We start from the raw sequence: 15,119 nt of genomic DNA, 5'->3' as shown, positions 1-15,119 counted from the left end.
ATGTATTGATAATTACTGGCAATTGGCATGCCAAGGTTGGAAACAAAGCAAAAGGATCAGTAGTTGGAAAATATGGCTTGGTAATGGAAATGATGCTGGAGATCGCATGATAGAATTTTGCAAGACCAATGACTTCTTCCTTGCAAATACCTTTTTAAACAACATAAAAGATGACTATACATGGACCTTACCAGATGAAATACACAGAAATCATATTGACTACATCTGTGGAAATAGATGGTGGAAAAGCTCCATATCATTAGCCAAAACAAGACCAGGGGCAGACTGTATAACACAGACCATTAACTGTTCATATGCAAGTTTAGGCTGAAGCTGAAGAAAATTAAAACAAGTTCACAAGAGCCAAAATATGACTTTAAAATACCCCATTTGAATTTAGAGATTCTCTGAAGAACAGATTTGATGCATTAGACACTGAAGACCAAAGACTGGAAGAGTGTGGGATGACATCAAGAAAATCAAACAGGAAGAAAGCAAAAGGTCATTAAGAATACAAGAAAGACTGGTTGGTCCAAAGTGTGGTGAGACCTGGGGACCCCTGAGCCCATGGACAAGGACATAGCCACAGAGGGCTAGAGCTGAGAGTGAAGCATCCAGCTTTTATGAAGTGAAAGTAGGCACACAAGAACACCCAAAGTTGCAGATAGTATCCATTTGACCTAGCCTTGATGGCTTGATAATCAGAACTTGACTAGAGGAAGATAAAAAAAGAACAAAACAATTTTTGATAAAGGAAACAAGGGTTAATTGCTACAGTTTGTTGAACTTGACCTATACTCATGGAGATAGTAACTCTAAATACCAGTAGAGAGGGGAGGAGTCTTTATATCAAGTATCAATGCTATCCCCTCTGTACACAAGGTAGATGGGCATGGGCAACTTAGACATTGGTTAACTAAAATGAGGGGCTAATAAAGGTACGAAGTGACTGGCTTACAAGGTTTCAAGGGGGAGTTTAATAGTGTGTGTGTGGGAAAAAAGGGTCCCCACTGAATAGTTTTCATCTTGTCTAGATAGGTTTGGTTAAAAGAGATGGGGATAAGATTCTGATGATTCAGTAGTGAGTAGTTGTTATCATGACTAATTGCGACTGTCACAATTGTAAAGATAGAAATTTTGTAACAAAAATGGGGAGTAGTTAATCTTACAGTCTAGAAATAGAGGACTCTGGGACCATTGAGGGGAGCACAAGTGGAATGTGGGACCTTATCCAGAGAAGTAGGGATACCAGAGATGGAGGCAGAGATGGGGACATGGAGAGGAGAGGCTGAGGACTCTAGATTCATAGAAAGAGAGGGACTGAGATGGCGGTCAGGAGGCAGACTTGCAGAATGTGCCCTTTGGTGGTGTAAATTATTTTATATGCCTGAGTGTTTGTTTGTTTGTTTTAAAGAGCTAAGGTGAATAGAGAGAAATGCTGTTAACTGATGGTATATGGAGGGGATTATAATCATTGTAATGAAACAAGGTATATGATTTGTTGAATGTAAAACTGATGATCTGCCCTGTAAACTTTTGCTCAATCCACAATAAAAACCTTAAAAAACCAAACCAAACCAAAACAAAACAAAAAGAATACAAGAAAGAAAGAAAAGAAACGCTGAAACTTACTCTCCAGAATGGAGATGCTAAAGGAAATGGAAATGAGGAGGTAAAAGAGCTGAATAGAGAAGATCTAAGGACGGTTCAAGAAGACAGAGTAAAATATTATAATGAAACGTGCAAAAACCTAGAATTAGAAAAACAAAAGGGACGAGCAGGCCCAGCATTCCTCAAGCAGAAAGAACTGAAGAAAATCTCAAGCCTCAACTTTCAATAATGAAGGATCCCTTGGGCAAAATATTAAATGATGAAGAGAGCATCAAAAGAAGATGGTAGATATATACAGAGTCACTGTACCAAAAAGTAATGGTCAATGTTCACCATTTCAAGAAGTATCAGGAGCCAATGATATTGAAGGAAGAAGTCCAAGGTATGTTGAAGGAATTGGCAAAGAACAAAGCACTGAGAATTGATTTAATACAAATTGAAATCTTTCAACAAACTGATGTGTAACTGGAGGCATTCAAACATCTATGCCAAGAATTCTGAAAGACAGTTACCTGGCCATCTAATGGGAATATTATAATGAAATTGTGTCAATTCCAAAGAGAAGTGACGCAACGGAATGCAGAAAGCATTGGACAATTTCATTAATATCATATGCAAGTAAAATTTTGCTAAAGGTAATTTTAAAATGGCTACAACAGTACATTGACAGGGAACTGCCAGAGGCTCAAGCCAGATTTAGAAGAGGACATGGAATGAGGGATCTCATTGCTGACATCAGATGGATCTTGGCTAAAGCAGAGAGTACCAGAAAGATATTTATTTGTGCTTTATTGATTATGCAAAGGCTTTTGACTGTGTGGATCATGACAAATTATCGACAAGATTGCGGAGGATGAGTATTCCAAAAACACTTGATTGTGCTCATGAGGAACCTGTACATAGACCAAGAGGCAGTTGCTTGAACCGAACAAGGGAACACTGAATGGCTTAAAGTTAGGAAAGATGTGTGCTAGGGTTTTATTTTTTCACCATACTTATTCAGTCTGTATGCTGGGCACATTATTTGAGAAGCTGGATTATATGAAGAAAAACATGGCATCCAGATTGGAGGAAGACCCATTAACAAGATGTGATATACAACCGTGTTTGCTGAAAGTAAAGAGAAATTAAAATACTTACTGATGAAGATCAAAGGACCACAGTCTTCAATTCAGTATCAGTTGCACCTCATTGGAAAGAAAACAAAAGTCCTCACCACTGCACCAACAAACAACATCCATATAGATGGAGAAAACATTGAAGTTGTCAAAGACTTTGCTTTACTTGGCTCCACAATCAACCCTCATGGAAGCAGCAGTCAATAAATCAAATGACGTATTGCATTAGGCAAATCTGCTGGCTGCGCAAGACCTCTTTAAAATATTCAAGGGCAAAGGTGTCAATTTGAAGACTAAGGTATGCCTAACCCAAGTCACGGAATTTTCAGTAGCCTCATATGCATGTGAAAGTTGGACAGTGAATAAGGAAGACTGTAATAAAATTGATACATTTGAATTATGGTGTTGGAGGAGAATATAAAAAGTAGTGTGGACTGCCAAATGAATTAGCTGATCTGGGTTGGAAGAAATACAACCAGAATGCTCCTTGGAGGCCAAGATGGCCAGACTTGTCTCTCATACTTTGGATATATTATTAGAAGGGACCAGTCCCTAGAGAAAGATACCATGTTGAATAAAGTGGAGGTTTGGAGAAAAAATAGGAAGATCCCGAAGGAGATGGATTGATACTTGGCAGCAGCAATGGGCTCAAACTTAGCAAAGATTGTGAGGTTGGAGTAGGGCCAGGCTATGTTTCATTTTGTTGTGCATAGGGTCGCTCTCAGTAGGCATTGACTCAATAGCACTTAACAACAACAACAACACACACCCATTGCAAGTATTTTGATTTGGATAAAATTCTTGTATCAAGTGAGTTGATGAATGTGGAATTTCATAAATTTTTGACGTCAGAAAGTGGATGGGATCTGTGAGTTTTTTGACAATATTCTTATTTATATTCATTTTTCCTACAGCATTTAACTGGTGGTATTTTATCTTAACAGTAGCAATTAAGAATGGAAAAAACATTTTTTCTTGGACTTAGAATCCACTAATAGTTGTGGGTTGAACATTTTACCCACATTTAGTCCTTTTAGTGATTAAGCTAATTTGCTCTTTTCAGACTGTGACATCCTGTTTATAAGAAAGAAGACTTATAAAAAAGTCATCTTGATCATGAATGAACTCTTCTAAAATCAACATCTTGGTGAACTTAGGTATTTAGTGATTCACAGTTATTTGGACAAAGGTTTTTTGGTTTTGAAAGAGAAAGTACTTGGACAAAAATGTCATTTTGGTTTCATTGAAATGGAAACATTTGAAAAATGGAATTTACCAGTGAACCTATCATATAACCTGTTACCACACACATTTCTTTACTCATTTCTCTGAATCTATAGTGCTGCATCCCAAGGAGTCAAGTCTGACCCATCACAAGATACATTTAGTTTCCATAACCCTTCCCAGAAATGGGTTCTTAAAAGTGTTGAATGAGGTAAAACATTTAAAAAATATTTTTGAAAATAGTATTGTTCACTTTGTAAACTGTATTCTTAAAATTATTGTTTTTTTCACCAAAACAAAACTGGGTTTGTATCTATTTGCATTCTTTACTCAATAGAAAATTATTTTCTTTTTACTCTGACCCTTTAATAGTTTCAAAAACCTTTTCAGGTAGTTCTTTGAAAGTCTAATTTATATAGCGTGATGTGATAGTCAGTCCCTGGGAGGTGGAAACAGTTAATGTGCTTGTTGTCTAATGGAAAGGCTAAAGATTCAAACTTACCCAGGGGTGTCTTGAAGACTAAGCCTGGTTTCTACTTCTGAAAAGTCACTCATTGAAAACTCTATGGAATACAGTTCTATTTTGACACATATGGGGTTGCCATGAGTTGGAATCAACTCTACAGCAACTGGATGCTTAATATTACACTCAATATTTTATATTTGAGACTTAATATATACACTGTCCTTCAGTATCCTCAGGAGATTAACTCCAGGCACATCACATACACAGATAGCACCGTCAGCCCATGTTCAAGTTCCTTATACAAACTGATGTAGCATTTTCATAAGGTGTTAAGACTGTGAACCCACAAGTTCAATGGATCAAGCCCCCTAGCAGGGAGAAGGATGAGGCTGTCTCCTCTGGTAAAGATTCACAGTGTGATTTAAAATTGATGTGATAGGACTAGGTTTGGGTTTAGTATTTTTTATATAACCTATGTACATCCTCCTATATACTTTAAATCTAGGAGTCCTGATGTGGCACTGTAAGATAAGCACTGGACTTCTAAACTTCAAGGTCCGCGGCTCCAACCTACCAGCCGTTCCTTAGAAATTATACAAGGTCGCTATGAGTCAGAACCAACTCAACAGCACTTAACAACAACAAGAAGATTGTGTATAATTCCTAATACAATGCAAATGCTGTGTGAATATCTCATTATGCTCCATTCTAGCCTTTGAGGGATTGTTTCGGCCACTCACTTGCTTCCCTCCCCACTAAATATTTCCATCAGTAGTTGGTTAAATCTTCGGATGTGGAATCTGTGATTATGGAGGGCCAGCTGTACTCATTACTAACAGCTAATCTGAATACCTGGATTGAATTTTTTTGTGTACTGAGTAATTCCATGATTCCTGTTTAAGCATTACCAGTTTTTCTGTTGTTGACACTACCGTTTATATCTCCTACTCTGCCTAATTAAGTGTTATACCTGTATTTAAAGATCCTACTGGATATCTCCAACTCTTTTTTTCTTGAAACGTCTCATGTCTCAATTTGAACTACTTTTTCATTGTCCCTGTCTTCACCTCCCTTCCGGAGTTTCCTAGTCGGTTATTTGCATCATCTCCCAAGTGAGGGTCTCAGGGCACCACGGAGCTCTTTCTTTCACTTACCATACTAACTCTTTAGGGTTCAAACACTGATGATTCTGTCTCTGAAATGTCCTGTCTTTTCTTTCCTTCCCTAACTGGACCCAATAATTTCTTAGCTAATTCATTATAATTTTTTTGTATATGATTTCACTGTTACTACTTCCTTCCCTGCCACTAGATCTTTCTGTACACATTATTAACCACAAATAAAAAGACTTCACTACCTATTAACTTTGACCTACAATATTTTTACTCAGATAACATGTGCATTGTATGTCTGCCAACTTTGCTCTCCTTTCAAGGTTTTTTTTGTAAAGAAGCTATGTTGTTTTCTTTTTTTAAAAACCAGCAACATGTAAACAAAATTTGCATTATATAGTTATGAAAATATTGGGAGGGGGTGAGTGCAGTTGACAAAATAAAGGTTGTTGTTGTTAAGTGCCATCGAGTCAGTTCTGACTCATAGCAACCTTGTATAGGGTTTCCAAGTAGCAGCTGATGGGTTTGAACCACCAACCTTGTGGCTAGCAGTCCAGTGTTTATCCTATAGCACCACTCCAGGACTCCAAAATAAAGGTATAACATGCATATTTTTTGTTTGAAAATGTGGTATGCCCATTGTTTTACAGTGTGACACAAACTACTTTTTCTAGATTCTTCTCTTCTACTGTTATTCCTGCTTACCCCCCACAATCCATATATAGATTTAGTTGTTACTAAAATCCTTTTAACATACCCTATACTTTTATATACTGTATTATTCCACATTTCAATCCTCATTACTTAAGATTCATCTTTTCTTACAAATCTTCCAGGATCCATCACCCAGAAATAAAATGCATTTCTCCCATGCCCTCCTATCAACACTGAATTGCGAACCACAAGTTCTGCATTTCAAACTCACCACCTGCTTCTTAGAAACTCTATACAGGGTCACTATGAGTCGGAACCAACTCAGTGGCACTTCACAACAACAAAAAAAGTGTTACCAGATATAAATACTTCTTGTTGTACAGTGGGCTAAGTATTAGGCTGCTGGTTCAAGCCCACCAGCCACTTGGTGGGAGAAAGAGAAAAATTTCTGCTTTGGTAAAGATTTGCAGTCTTGGAAACCGTGTGGAACATTTCTCCTCTGTCCTGATGGGTCACTCTGAGTCAGAATCCAGTGGACAGCAGCAGTAGGTTATAACCAATTATACCTGTGAGGTGCATCAAGCAATTTAGCCTTTTGTTTTGGGTTCCTAAGAGCTGAACCCCCTGGGGATCCAGTATTCACTAAACTTCACAAGGTATTATGTAATTTACCATGGCTACACTGCCCAGTGTCAGAAGCTGACCAGCAGCTAAGCCTCTGCATGTAAGTTTTCATGGCCACATGATGGTGGTGGTGATGTGCCTTGGAGTTGGTTTCCACTCATAGCATCCCTGCATAGGGTTTCTGATGCTGTAAATCTTTACTGGAGCAGAAAGCTGCTTTCTCCCACGAAGCGGCTGGTGGGTTCAAACTTCCGACCTTGCGATAAGCAGTCCAGTGTGTAACACACTACACCACCAGAATTCCTTGGCTACATGGTAAGGCCTATAAAATCTTTAGGAGATGGAGTTTCAGTGAACCTTCTGGGTTGGAGACACTAAACTTGTGTTTTCAGGAGGGTAAGAATTCCCCCGAGTATGTAGAAGCCCTGCACCATTACCTTCCAGGACCTTGCCCTGTGTTTTTCCTCCCTTGTATCCTTTTGTGGCAGTTGCTATATTAAAGCTGTTCTGACAGGCATCGTGTCTCTTCCATAAGGTCTGTAAGCCATTTCAGTGAATTACCAGTAAGGAGCAGGGAAATCCATGTGTTCTGAAGTGGAGGGAGTGATGTGGACTGCTGGGCTCGTGGCAAGTACCAGCTGTCCCAGCCCCAGGTGATTAGAAGGGCTACAAGCGTGACTGAGGTCCTAACTGAAAAGGGAAGGGAAGCTGAGATTTCCAAATGATTCAGCTGGTGTGTCAAAGGGATTTTGTCTTCTACCACACACATTGACTTCAGAGACCAGTGATGTTCCTTAGTTTCCCTGGATTGTTATTTACCATTGGCACAGAGAGCCGGGTCAGCGAGTTGTTGTTAAATGCCATTAAGTCGGTTCTGACTCATAGCAACCCTGTATAGGGTTTCCATGGAGTGCCTGGTGGGTTTGAACAACTGAGCTTGTGGTTCGCCTTCCAGAGAGAACCCTTATAGTACAATACTCCATTGTGGTTCATTGTCTACACAAGGGGGTCTTTCAGTCTAAATTTTGAATTCCTCAAGAGAGGACTTGTTTCTCTCTCTTGTGGAAACAAGTGAGGGCTGGAATCAAGTGCTTATGACTTAATATGTGCCTTATAAACATGTGACTAATATAGGATATAAGGAGCTCTGGTAGCGTAGTGGTTCTGAACCAGGCTGCAAGCCTTTAAGGTCAGCAGTTTGAAACTACCAGCTGTTTTGCGGGAGAAAGATGAGGCTTTCTTCTCCCATAAAGATTTACAATCTTGGAAACCCTTTACAGGGTCGCTATGAGTCTGAACCGACTCCATGGCACATAACAACAACAACAATCTAGGATATGTTGCAATGGCCACATAACCCTCATAGGTACAGTTATTGTACCAAATTGACGGATTAAAAATTCAAGGAGCAAAGAAAAAGAGGGTGTTTACGTGCATTTTCTTCCTTGAGTGCTAGGGATTTAAATTTGTAACAAATGTGGGAATTTTTCTGAAAAGTCAAGAACATGGTGGCATCACCTGCAATTTACTCTTTATATCAGTTAGCCTCATCAAGCTGCATAGCCATTGGTCCTTGTTATCATTGTAGTACATGGATGCCTTCAAAATAAGAGCCAGCCCTACTCAGCTACTTTCTGTTCAGTTTGGCACAGAATCAGTAGGTCACCATGTATTTTTGATAATAAAGTAACTATAGTAATTAAATTCATACCTAAAACGTGTAATTACTACCTTCTGTTTGTTGCATTAGGGGTAAAAAGTACACCTGGAATATTTAATGTGCTAGATGAGTTGAAACAGATTAAAATAAATGAAAAAGAAACACAGTAAGGAAAAATCACTGTCTCCTGGAGAAATAATGAAAAGTTTCATTAAGAAGAACTTATTTAATTTGTTTCTTGAAAAATGTGAATTACGTGAATGGAAAAGTGGAATTTTATCTAAAGAAAATAACATTGATCAATCGACAAGGACATGAGATTTTTGTGTTTTATGCAAGTCAATATCCAGTTAAGATTGTGATCAGATACTTACATTGTTTACTTGTATACATGTGAAGTTATTCTACTTGATTTTCTCTCCCAGGTGGATCAGATATTGAATATATAGACCTATATAAGCCCGTGGTGTGGTTTTGGATCCTTGTGGGGCTTGCCTACTTTGCTGCTGTTTTGAGCATGATTGGAGACTGGCTCCGAGTGATATCAAAAAAGACAAAGGAAGAGGTAAGAATTAAGTGTTCCAATACACTTCTATTGAGTTAATACAGTAAAGGTTATTTTAAATCACTCATGTTTAACCTTTCATTGTGTGTTTTTTGTTTGAGGATATGGGAAGATTCATTACACAAGTTATATTTCATTCACCTAACAAGTATTTATTAAACAGCTTTTGTGTACCAGATGCTATGCTAATTCTGAAGATTATTTTATAATTTTTAAATATCTACTTCCATTTCTTCTTATTCTTTTGTTTTTGTTCAAGAGTACAAATCTTATTCCATAAAGAGGAATATAGCAGAAAGTATTTGTATCAAGGTATCATATAAAGAGTGTTTTACCAATTCATAGCGACCCTATACACAACAGACGGAAACACTGACTAGTTTTGCGTCAGCCTCATAGTTGTTGCTTTGCAGCTCCCACTGTGCCAATCTATCTCATTGGGGCCTTCCTCTTTTTCGCTGACCCTTCATGTTACCAAGCATGATGTGCTTCTCCAGGGACCTATCCCTCCTGATACTATGTCTGAAATATGTAACATGAAGTTTGACCACCCTGACTTCTAAGGAACATTCTGGCTGTACCTCTCCAATACAGATTTGTTTGTTCTTTTGGTGGTTCATAGTAATTTTAATATTTTCCTCCAACACCATAATTCAAATGCATCAATTCCTCTTTGGTCTTTTTTATTCATTGTCCAACTTCCACATGCATATGAGGTTATAAAAAATACCATGACTTGGGTCAAGTGCACCTCAGTCCTCAAAATGACATCTTTACTCATCAGCATCTTGTGGAGCAGATTTGCCTAATGTAATGTGTCGTTTGATTGCTTGACTATTGCTTCCATGAGTGTTGATGGTTGATCTGAGGATAATGAAGTCTTTGACAACTACAAAATCAATTCTTCATTTATCTTGATGTTATTTGTTGTGCCTTGGAATTGTTTTCTTCACGTTGAGGTGCAACCCATACTTAAGGCTGCATTCTTGAATCTCCATCAGTAAGTATTTTAATCCTATTCACTTTCAGTAAGCAAGGTTGTATCATTTGCATATGGCAGGTTTTTAATGATTCTTCCTCCAACCTTGATTTTACATTTTTCTTCATATACTCCAGCTTCTCAAATTATTTGCTCAGCATACAAATTAAATTCATATGGTGAAAAAATATAACCCTGACACACACCTTTACTAATTTTAAACCATTTAGTGTTCCCCTTTTCTTTTCTAACCACTGCCTCATGGTCTATGTAAAAGTTCCTCATGAGTACAATTAAGTGTTCCCAAATACCCATTCTCGGCAATGTTGCTCATAGATTGTCATAATCCACACAGCCAAAAGTCTTTGCGTAGTCAGTAGAACTCAGGCTAACATCTTTCTGTTTTTCTCTGCTTTTAGCCAAGATCTATGTGATGTCAGCAGTGATATCCCTGGTTTCACATCCTTGTCTGAATCTGGCTTGAACATCTAGCAGTTCTCTGTCAATGTACTGTTGGAGACATTTTTAAATTGTCTTTAACAAAATTTTATTTGTATGTGATATTAATGATGTTATCTGATGATTTCCACATTCCATTGGGTCACATCTCTTTCGAATGGTCACAATTATAGTTCTCTTCCAATCGGTTGACCAGATAACTCTTTTCCAAATTTCTTGTCATAGATGAGTGAGTATTTCCAGTGCCACCTCAGTTTGTTGAAAGCTTTGAGTTTATATTACATCAATTCCTAGAGCCTTGTTCTTTGTCAGTGTCTTCAGTGAATCTTGCATTCTTCATTCTGTACCATTGACTCTTGATCATATGCTACCTCTTGAAATGGCTGAACATCATTCATTTCTTTTTGGCACAGAGACTCTGTGTATTCCTTCCATCTTAAGTTTTCTGTATTGTTCATTATTTTGCCCAAAGAAATCTTTAGTATTGCAAATCGAGGTTTGAATATTTTCTTCAGTTCCTTCAGCTTGAGAAATGCTGAGCATATTATTAATCTCTTTTGATTTTCTAACTCATGGCCTTTTCACATTTCATTATAATATTTAACTTCTTGAGATGCCCTTTGAAATTTACTTTTCAGCTCTTTTACCTCATTTTTTCAATTTACTTTAGCATCTCTACACTGGGGAGTTTCTTCTGCTATCTATTTTGGTTTTTTCTTTCTTCCTTGACTTGTTAATGACCTTTTGCTTTCTTCCTGTATGATTTTCTTGATGTCATCCCATAACTCTTGTGGTCCTCAGGCATTAATGTCTAATTAATTATATGTGTTCTTGAGGGGATGTCTAAATTCAGGTGAAATATGTTCAAGGTCATATTTTTGCTCTCGTGGACTTGTTTTAATTTTTTTTTCAGCTTCAGCCTGAACATGATATGAGTACTTGATGGCCTGTTTCATAGTCTGCCCCTAGGTTTGTTTTGGCTGATATGGAGCTTTTCTATCATCTCTTTCTGATTTGATTTATGTGTATTCCCTCTGTTGAGGTCCATGAGTATAATTGTCTTTTATGTTGTTTGAAACAGTATTTGCAGAAGTCATTGTTCTTATAAAGTTCTATCATGTGATCTCCGGCATCATTTCCATCCTTCTGCGTTGTTTCCAATCTTCACATTACAATTTCCAGTAATGATCAATATATCTTGATTGTATGTTTAATCAGTTTCAGACTGAAGAAGATGGTACAGTTCTTCAATTTTATCATCATTGGCTTTAGTGGTTGGTGTGTAAATTTAAATAATAGTGGTATTAACTGGTCTTCCTTGTAGGCGCATGGATATTATCCTATAACAGACAGTGTTATACTTCAAGATAGATCTTGAAATGTTATTTTTTGATGATGAATGCGATAATCATTCCTCTTCAATTTTTTATTCCTGTCATAGTCAATCATGTGGTTTTCAGATATCAAATGATCAATACCAGTCCATTTTAGCTCACTAATGGCTAGGATATCCATGTTTATACATTCCATTTCATTTTGACAACTTACAATTTTCCTAGATCCAGACTTCATACATTCCATGCTCTGATTATTAATCAATGCATATAACTGTTTCTCCTCATTTTGAGTTTTACACCATCAGCAAATGAAGGTCCCAAAGGCTTTGCTCCATTTGCATCATCGCTGTCAACTCTACGTTGAGAGGGCAGCACTTCTCCTGTCATGTTTTGAGTGCCTTCCAGCATCTGGGGCTCATTTGCTAGCAGTATATCTGACAATATTATTGTGTTCCTCATCATGTATCAATATTCAATATTCTGGTGCTATCTGACAGTCCTCCACTGCTATTCATAAGTTTTTTGTGTGTGTGATTAAATTTTCAGAAGTTATCTGTCTCTCCTTCTTCCTAGTCTGTCTTTGTCTGGAAGCTCATCTGAAAGCTGTCCACCATGGGTGACCCTGCTGGTATTTAAAATACCTGTGACATAGCTTCCAGCATCACAGCAACAGGCAGGCCACCACAGTATGACAAACTGACAGAGGAGTGGTGGTAGACAGGCATCACCAGTGTCAAAAACATATACCCAAATTGAATAAGCTAGGAAATGATAAAATTAATTCATTTCTATAAACAAATGCTTTTTCCAGGTTTCTTTGAACTCATCTGGTCATATAATTTTTTTTTATTATTATTAATACCTAAGGTACCTATGGTTACTTGCAAGACTAAAAATTACTCAATACTTCCCTTCATGGGTGTCATACACTTCAACTAGGAATTCATATATTCAATCTGCATGTATTAATCTGTACCTTAGTTGCACAGTAAAACCAAAATATTTTCATTATAAGCAAATTAACAAGGTAGTAGGTTTACTCTTCTAAGTTACATTTTGTGAAACATTCTGCTTTGAACAGGAAATCAATTAATCCAGCTCATTCTTAGGTTCGTTTTATGTCTGTCAATTATGACTATTCTTACCTCATGCATATAGAGTCTTGGTGTGTTGCTGTAGGATTCACATTAGACTGGTAACCACAAGGTCGGCAGTTCAAACCCAGCAGCACTCTTTGGAAACACTGTATAAGGTTGCTATGAATCAGAATCAACTCCATGCACTTAACAACAACAAGTACCTCATATGTGCTATGTTAGTGATAGGACCACCATCAGAGCACATTGCCACAAATGCAGTGGTTTCAACTGATAGGACTTTATCCCTCTTAAGCTCTGGAGGCCGCAAATCAGAAAACAAGGCATCAGCAGGGTCACACCCCCTCCAGAGGCTCTAGGGGAAAATCCTTCACTCTAGGCAAACATTCTTCCGTAAACTTGACTTTTAAGTGGATTTTTTCCAAAAAGAACAAGCATTTGTTTCTTAAATAGAATGGAACAGATTATAGTTCACATAGATCTCAGTATACTTCACAAATATTTAAGACGAGTATTTATTGTTTTGCAAACTTAAGGTGTGTGTGTATAGACATCAGACCAAAATCAAACCCATTGCTGTTGAGTTGATTTTGATACATAGAGACCCTACAGGACAGAAAAGTAGCCCAGAAGGTTCCCAAGGCTAAGTGTTATCAAGCAGATTGACATGTCTTTCTCCCTAGGAGCAGATAGTGAGTTCAAACTGCTCGTCATTTAGTTAGCTACAGAGCCCGTAACCGTGATACCATGTAGGATTCTTTCCATGTGCACACAAGCATTTATTAGATAGAAGATATTTATGTGCACATACACATGAGAATTTTAATGTGGATCACTAAAGCCCATATTGTGTTAAGTGCCGTCTAGTAGATTCCAACCCATAGTGACCCTGTATACAGGGTTTCCAAGGAGCAGCTGGTGAGCTTGAACCACCGACCTTGTAGTTCAAATGACTTTGCAATCTGATACATTAGGCCACAGCGACACACTAGCTGATACAAATATTGGCACACTTTTTTGAGAGTCATGGCTCATCCGTTTATGAAACAAATTTAAATTCTACATTGACTGACTAATTTAGTATTAGAAATAGGCTCATGTGCCTATTCATGAATGTTCTTCATGCTTCTTGACCCAAAGTATGAGGTATATGTCATTGTGTTTTCTTGCTAATTAGTCATTGAAAAGTTGTAAACTGTTTGCTTTTTTCACCACAAATTTTTGGGCTTCTGTGTTGCATAGTGGTTATGAGTTGGGCTGCCAACCCCAAGGTCAGCAGTTTGAAATTACCAGCAGTTCCATGGGAGAAAGTTGAGGCGTTCTGCTCCCGTAAAGACTTATAGCCTTGGAAACCCTGTGCAGGGTCACTATGAGTTGGAACCTCACGGTACTTAGCAGCAACAACAGCAACATGTTGCATTTTGAGTCACATGCTCAAACTGGTGGTTTAGTGACTGTATCTGTAGAAAATTCACAAGAGTAAAATCTATGACCAAAGATCCCTATGAACTCACTGGAGCCGCCGCTGCTCCCAACAGTTGAGCCCATTGAAATGGAACTATTAATATAAGCAGATCTGTGTGTTCTGATTTATAATGCAGTTTAGGGGAATTAAAAATTGGGTCACTCTGTGAACCTGGGTGGAGACCTAGATGGCCAGCAATATGGCAAGACCCAGGGACTCCTGGGCCCAGAGGCAGTGACATGGCCACAGAGGACTAGAGCAGAGAGTGAAGCATCCAGCTGATGTGAGGTGAGGGGATATGCACAAGAACACCAATACTTGCAGAATGGTGTACCCACTTGACCTGGCTTCAATGGCTGGATGATCAGAACTCAACTAGGAGAAGAAAAAAGAGGGGGGAAAAGAAAAGAGTAATCTGCTACAATTGATGAACTTTATCTATACTTATGGATGTTGTAGCTCAAAATAGGGAACAAATCTTTACAGTGAGGATCACTCCCACCTCCTAGGTACACAGGGTTGACAAGGATGGGCTGCTTAGACATTGGCTACCCAAAATGGGGAGGGCCTATAAAGGCAAGAAATGACTGGCTCATGAGCTTTCAAGAGAGTCTAGTTCCAGACGGGGCAAGGAAAAGTAGAATCACCACTGAATGATTTCCAATCTGTTGGGATGTTGGGACCAGGCTGGCAAAAGGAAATGGGGATAAGACTCTTGTGGTACAATAGTGAATAATTGCCATCAGGA

The 15,119-nt window shown here is 38.2% G+C and overlaps 1 protein-coding gene across 3 annotated transcripts in view; it reads left to right on the top strand.

Annotated features, from left to right (window-relative positions):
- Window positions 1-15,119, top strand: part of KCNK2 (potassium channel, subfamily K, member 2) — a 373,030-nt gene that overhangs the window by 280,544 nt on the left and 77,367 nt on the right. For all 3 annotated transcript variants that reach the window (XM_006834004.1, XM_006834006.1, XM_006834005.1), the window contains exon 6: window positions 8,895-9,034. In XM_006834004.1, the coding sequence (XP_006834067.1) occupies window positions 8,895-9,034 (140 nt within the window). The remainder of the gene's footprint in view (window positions 1-8,894; window positions 9,035-15,119) is intronic.

Source organism: Chrysochloris asiatica, unplaced genomic scaffold, assembly GCF_000296735.1.
Source record: "Chrysochloris asiatica unplaced genomic scaffold, ChrAsi1.0 scaffold00009, whole genome shotgun sequence".
Classification (NCBI taxonomy): Eukaryota; Metazoa; Chordata; class Mammalia; order Afrosoricida; family Chrysochloridae; genus Chrysochloris; species Chrysochloris asiatica.
This window is presented reverse-complemented; position numbering and strand designations above follow the sequence as displayed.